General features: G+C 35.3%; 1 protein-coding gene across 1 annotated transcript; it reads right to left on the bottom strand.

The window, feature by feature from the left end:
- Positions 1–5,327: 5,327 nt before the first annotated feature.
- LOC149510419 (cytochrome b6) lies at positions 5,328–7,464 on the bottom strand. Its single transcript, XM_089757581.1, has 2 exons — positions 7,037–7,464; positions 5,328–6,212 (listed from the first exon to the last, which is right to left on the bottom strand). The coding sequence occupies exons 1-2, from the start codon at positions 7,040–7,042 to the stop codon at positions 5,571–5,573; spliced, it is 648 nt and encodes a 215-aa protein (XP_089613707.1). The 5' UTR covers positions 7,043–7,464; the 3' UTR covers positions 5,328–5,570.
- Positions 7,465–7,500: the final 36 nt, after the last annotated feature.

The following is a 7,500-nucleotide window of genomic DNA, read 5'->3' as shown; positions in this document are numbered from 1 at the left end:
CTCAAAGCAAAGAATCCCAGGATTCAATCTATTATTCAGTAACTACCTATATATCTTAAGAATAAAATAAAATATTTTTTAGTCATTTTTTTCGCGAGGAGCTGGATGAGAAGAAACTCTCATGTCCAGTTCTGTAGTAGAGATGGAATTAATAAACAACCATCAACTATAACCCAAAAAGAACCAGATTTCGTAACCAACATAGAGGAAGAATGAAAGGAATATCTTATCGAGGTAATCGCATTTGTTTCGGTAGATATGCTCTTCAAGCACTTGAACCCGCTTGGATTACATCTAGACAAATAGAAGCGGGGCGCCGCGCAATGACACGAAATGTACGCCGTGGTGGAAAAATATGGGTACGTATATTTCCAGACAAACCAGTTACGGTAAGATCTACAGAAACACGTATGGGTTCGGGGAAAGGATCTCCCGAGTATTGGGTAGCTGTCGTTAAACCGGGCAGAATACTTTATGAAATGAGCGGAGTAGCCGAAAATATAGCAAGAAAGGCTATTTCAATAGCGGCGTCCAAAATGCCTATAAAAACTCAATTCATTATTTCAGGATAGGAATATAGAACCAAAGGAAAGAAGTCTTGGGAATAAAAAAAACAATTGCGGGTTTCCTTTTTTTTTTTTTTTTGACAAACAATATTTCTTTTTTTCTTCGTCCTTTGTTCCATTGAAAGAAGAGATTAAAAAAAATGATTCAACCTCAGACCCATTTGAATGTAGCAGATAACAGCGGGGCCCGAGAATTAATGTGTATTCGAGTCATAGGAGCTAGTAATCGCCGATATGCTCATATTGGTGACGTTATTGTTGCTGTGATCAAGAAAGCAGTACCAAAGGCACCTCTAGAAAGATCAGAAGTGATCAGAGCTGTAATTGTACGTACTTGTAAAGAACTCAAACGCGACAACGGTATGATAATACGATATGATGACAATGCTGCAGTTGTCATTGATCAAAAAGGAAATCCAAAAGGAACTCGAATTTTTGGTGCGATCGCCGGGGAATTGAGACAGTTAAATTTCACTAAAATAGTTTCATTAGCTCCTGAGGTATTATAAGACGAGACCTCAATTCAATATAGTTATAGTATTTAAATTAGAGTATTTAAATGACATAGATTAATTAGTAGATTGTGTCTCACGTATATACCTTTACTAAGTAAAAAAAAAAAAAGAACATGTTGGTTATATCAAAATTCGGGAGCAACAATAATTTTAGTTTACCATGGGTAAGGACACTATTGCTGACATAATAACTTCTATACGAAATGCTGACATGAATAGAAAAGGAACGATTCGAATAGGATCTACTAACATCACTGAAAACATTGTTAAAATACTTTTACGAGAAGGTTTTATCGATAACATAAGGAAACATCGGGAAAGAAACAAATATTTTTTGGTTTTAACCCTACGGCATAGAAGGAATAGGAAAGGACCATATAGAACTATTTTAAATTTACGACGGATCAGTCGACCCGGTCTACGAATCTATTCTAACTATCAACAAATTCCTAGAATTTTAGGCGGGATGGGGATTGTAATTCTTTCTACTTCTCGGGGTATAATGACAGACCGGGAGGCTCGACTAGAAGGAATCGGCGGAGAAATTTTGTGTTATATATGGTAATCTGTCTAACATCCGAATTGTATCCGAATCCGAAACTTTCCATTTGTGAAAAAAAAAAGCACGGGTTGTCTAATAGAACTCCTCCTGCCCTACAGTAGTTGATACGTCAAGGAAGTTTTACCTGGAATAAAAGAACAAAAATGGATTCATGGAGGTTTAATTAGTGAATCACGTCCACTCCAGATTCCTTTAGATAATGAAGATCTGATTCTAGGTTATGTTTCAGGAAGGGTCCGATCGAGTTTTATACGTATACCACCGTGGGATAGAGTCAACAAAAGTGAAGTAAGTGCTTATGATTCAACCAGGGGGCGTATAATTTATAGACTCCGCAACAAGGATTCGAACGATTAGGTAGTTTTTTCAACTTCAAGATTCCTTTCAGGGGGATCCAATTCAAGGTTCAAAAATTTCAAGAAACTTATTTTCTTCCAATAAGTAGATTCGGAAAAATTTAAGGAATAACAACTATGAAAATAAGGGCTTCCGTTCGTAAAATTTGTGAAAAATGTCGACTAATCCGTAGGAGGGGACGAATTGTCGTAATTTGTTCCAACCCGAGACATAAACAGAGACAAGGATAATCTTTCTATTCTAAAAAGAACTCCTTAAAGTTAAAGAAAAGAAACTAATCTTAAAGAAAGCGATGAACAAATAAAAATAGAAGATCTGTTTTGACATGAAATGGATATATCCATATATCTCTGACTTATCCTTATGAAATGATAAAATATGGCAAAACCTATACCAAAAGTTGGTTCACGTAGGAATGGGCGCAGTAGTGCACGGAAAAGTGCACGTAGAATACCAAAAGGAGTTATTCATGTTCAAGCAAGTTTCAACAATACCATTGTTACTATTACAGATGTACGGGGTCAGGTAATTTCTTCTTCCTCCGCCGGTACTTGTGGATTCAAGGGTCCAAGAAGAGGGACTCCTTTTGCTGCTCAAACCGCAGCGAGAAATGCTATTCGAGCAGTAGTAGACCAAGGTATGCGACGAGTGGAAGTTCTGATAAAAGGTCCTGGTCTCGGAAGAGATGGAGCATTACGAGCTATTCGTAGAAGTGGTATACTATTAAGTTTCGTACGGGATGTAACCCCTATGCCACATAATGGCTGTAGACCTCCTAAAAAAAAACGTGTGTAGAAATAAACACTAAAGAGATTTCAAGAGAAATAAATGATTCAATGATCTGATCAAATAAAATAATATTACTATGGTTCGAGAGAAAGTAAAAGTCTCTACTCGGACACTGCAGTGGAAGTGTGTTGAATCAAGAACAGATAGTAAGCGTCTTTATTATGGACGCTTTATTCTGTCTCCACTTATGAAAGGCCAAGCCGACACAATAGGCATTGCGATGCGAAGAGCTTTGCTTGGAGAAATAGAAGGAACATGTATTACACGTGCAAAATCTGAGAAAATACCACACGAATATTCTACCATAGTAGGTATTCAAGAATCAGTACATGAAATTTTAATGAATTTAAAAGCAATTGTATTGAGAAGTAATTTGTATGGAACTCGTAACGCCTTTATTTGTGCCAAGGGTCCCGGATATGTAACTGCTCAAGACATCATCTTACCGCCTTCTGTGGAAATCGTTGATAATACACAGCATATAGCTAGCCTAACCGAACCAATTGATTTGTGTATTGGATTACAAATCGAGAGAAATAGAGGATACGGTATAAAAACGCCAAAGAACTTTCACGACGGAAGTTATCCTATAGATGCTGTATTCATGCCTGTTCGAAATGCGAATCATAGTATTCATTGTTATGGGAATGATAATGAAAAACAGGAGATACTTTTTCTAGAAATATGGACAAATGGAAGTTTAACTCCTAAAGAAGCACTTCATGAAGCCTCTCGGAATTTGATTGATTTATTTATTCCCTTTCTAGATGCGGAAGAAGAAAACTTACATTTAGAAAACAATCAACACAACGTTACTTTACCTTTTTTTCCTTTTCATGATAGATTAGCTAAACTAAGAAAAAAGAAAAAAGAAATAGCATTGAAATATATTTTTATTGACCAATCAGAATTGCCTCCCAGGATCTATAATTGTCTCAAAAAGTCCAATATACATACATTATTGGACCTTTTGAATAACAGTCAAGAAGACCTTATGAAAATTGAACACTTTCGCATAGAAGATGTAAAACAAATATTGGGCATTCTAGAAAAGAAGTAGAAAAGCATTGCGAAATTGATTTACCAAAATTTTAAATCCATTGGATTTAGGATTTATTTCATTTTTTTTTTTTTTACTTTAGAAAATTAGAAAAAAAAAAAAAAAACGAAAATGGATTTTGAACCTTCAGCACAATCCATATATTGGGACCAGAATTGAATAAATGTATCTAGGGAGAATTCACTTTGACTTTGAAGTGACTACTCCCTAGATACGCACATCATGATATTTTATTTTAAAATTGATTCAATTTAAAAAAGACCTAAAGTTAGGGATTTATCAATCGGTAATGTTGCTCCAATACCCAACCAAAGGGCCACCGCAGTACCAATCAAAAAAACGGTTGTCGCTACTGGACGACGAAATGGATTTTGGAATTTATTAACATTTTCCAAAAAAGGTACTGTTAATAATCCCGCAGGTACTGAAACCATTAAAAGAACACCCAATAACTTGTTAGGTACTGTACGAAGTATTTGAAATACAGGAAAGAAATACCATTCAGGTAATATTTCCAAAGGAGTTGCAAATGGATCCGCGGGTTCACCAATCATTGAAGGTTCTAGAACCGCTAAGCCTACGTTACAAGCAATAGTACCGAGAATTACTACTGGAAAAATATATAAAAGATCATTGGGCCATGCGGGTTCCCCATAATAATTATGACCCATACCTTTAGCTAATTTAGCTCTTAATACAGGATCGTTCAAGTCAGGTTTTTTTGTTATTAGGATAGGTGAATTTTTCTAGATCCATCCCCCGAAGGAACCGGACATGATAATTTTTCATCATCCGGCTCAAGCAAAAATCAATCGAATCAAATGGATACAAACGGATACATATAAAATGAATCTATATGTTATCCACACATATATGAATGATTTCATATGTAAGAAAAAAGTTACCTGATTCCATTTTACGAAGTTGCAACTATACATTCCAAGGAATGCCATTTTTACAGGTAAATGCTCAATACCCAAGTAGGCGTACAAAGTTGATCGTGATCAAGTGCTTTCTGGGTCGTCTTAGGCCTTGCGATTCACCTTTATCCCAAAAATATATCGAGATTTTTTACATACAAAGGATTTACTTGTTACTAATATAGTCTAGCCTTTGCTCTTCTTTAGATCCCTTGTTTCACTCCGATAGTATAATAATAATAAATCGGGTCGATGCAGAAGAAATGAATGTATTTTCATACTATTAAGATAAGAAAGTAAAAAAAAAATAAAAATAAATAAATAAAATCTAATTTGCATTATGCCAAATCACTTATTCTACTGGATCTTACGGAGCCCTGTTCATACACGACAACATCGTCAGGTCTGATCATAGAAAAGATTCTCTTCAAGCGAACCAGCCTATCCTTTGTATGGGGCTTACACGGTGGTTGGAACAAAGACACATTTGGTTGTGAATTCCAATGTAGCAGATAAAGGCATATTTCTGCATGGCCCAATCAATAGTTCAAGTCACACACTCCCATAATCCATTTTCTCTTCGGGGAATTCCCTTCAACTATTCATGTCATATCAAATAAATAATAGAATATTGTGGAGTTGAAAGGAAATATCCAAATACATGTCTTATTTTTTTTTTTTTTTCAACAATCCATATTTGTAGCAATGAAATACTATTGTTCCTCCCCCAAGTAATAAGATAAATGATTGGCAAGTAATAAGATAAATGATTGGTTACAATATAGCTATGGTCTATATTCTCTATAAAGGACCAGAAATGCCTTGCTTACGTATCATTAGGAAATGCATTAACATAAATACAGCAGTAAGAAGGGGTAATACAAAAGTGTGTAAACTATAAAAACGGGTCAAAGTGGATTGTCCCACACTAGCACTTCCACGCAATAACTCTACCAAAGGCGATCCTATTACCGGAATAGCTTCCGGAACGCCTGTTACGATTTTGACTGCCCAATAACCAATTTGGTCCCAAGGTAAGGAATAACCTGTTACACCAAAAGATGCAGTCAACACAGCCAGAACCACGCCTGTAACCCAAGTCAATTCGCGAGGTTTTTTAAAACCACCAGTGAGATAGACACGAAATACGTGCAGGATCATCATTAAGACCATCATACTTGCCGACCATCGATGAACTGATCGGATTAACCAACCAAAGTTAGCTTCAGTCATTATGTATTGAACAGAAGTAAAAGCCTCAGTAACGGTTGGACGATAGTAAAAAGTCATAGCAAATCCTGTAGCTACTTGTACCAAAAAACAAGTAAGCGTAATTCCTCCTAGACAATAAAATATGTTAACATGAGGAGGAACATATTTACTAGTTATATCATCTGCAATCGCCTGAATCTCGAGGCGTTCTTCGAACCAATCATAGACTTTATTGAGATAGGTAAACCAAGAGGACTCCCCCCCTGAGAACCGTATATGAGAATTTCATCTCGTACAGCTCAAACAAAAACACCCAAATAATAGCTGAAACGGATATGGAATAGAAAGTTTGAAACTTCTTAATCTTTTCATTCAATTTTATCTGAAGACACAAAAGAGTAAAAATCCGAAAGCTCTTTTTTGTAGTTGTAATTATAATGCCAAAAAATCAAGTCGGCGCATTCGTCTTTATGTTGATCAGGCCTCTTGAATCTTCTATTTACCTACTTATTTCTTTTCTTTTTCTTTGCTTTGATTTGTTATTTATATGGAATGTGGCTTTATTCTTGTTTTCTTTATTTTTAATAGGAATTCTCTTGTTAAGACCCTATGAATCAATTGAAACTTCAGATTCATACCAGAACCGCGATGATTCAATAAAACCTTCAAACTAAGTCCAAAGATTCTTTGAGTAAGAATTATTGGATCATCACTTATTCAATGAATAGAATAGATATAATAAATAAAAATACAAAGAAAAGAAAGGTTTGTCCTTTGATCAAAATAAGCATAAACTAAATGAGAGTTTGAAAGAAGAAAAAATTTCTCGATTTATAAATAAAAAACCTCTTTCTTTGAAAATTTTTTTTTTTTTTGAGTCCGGCCGCGAGGTTTGAATATTAAGTATGAATCATAGTTCGAATACTTCGTGATCCATTTCATATATTCCGTGCTCCAGATACTAGAATGGCTATCCGACGGGATAAAACTATCTCGATCAAGAGGACAGACCCATTTTCTGTACTATCAATAGGATCAATTATAACAAGTCACACACTCATATTCCGGAAATACAGAAACAAAAAAAATTTCGCGGTCGAACTACCAAAATAGAATGGGCTAAAAAAAATCCGAGAACTAAAAGTTTCACTTTTTGTATTGAAAAGCGAGGCTTCGTGGTTCTTGTGAATCTAATTCAGCGAAATTCCATCCAGTAAAACGGAAGAATTATAAATCTCCAAAATAATAGATAAGAATATCGAAAATAAAGCCATTGCGACACCCATCAAAGGAGTCGTTCCCCATCCAGGAGCTACTTTACCATATTCCGAATTCAATGGTTTCAAAAAATCCCCTACAACAGTTCGTCTTGGACCAGATCTAGAACTACCCTCAACGGTTTGTGTAGCCATAAATCTTATTTTGTATTCAGTGAGATCTGTTGACTTTGTATATCATTCCGCTGTAAATAAACGATCTTATCATAGATCCATTGTGATCTTGAAATTATATTTATATT

The sequence above is a fragment of the Durio zibethinus genome, unplaced genomic scaffold, assembly GCF_047325235.1.
Source record: "Durio zibethinus cultivar Kanyao isolate XHJ-2024 unplaced genomic scaffold, ASM4732523v1 HiC_scaffold_41, whole genome shotgun sequence".
NCBI classification, from domain to species: domain Eukaryota; kingdom Viridiplantae; phylum Streptophyta; class Magnoliopsida; order Malvales; family Malvaceae; genus Durio; species Durio zibethinus.
The sequence above is the reverse complement of the archived record's forward strand: the minus strand, read 5'-3'. Positions and strand labels throughout refer to the sequence as shown.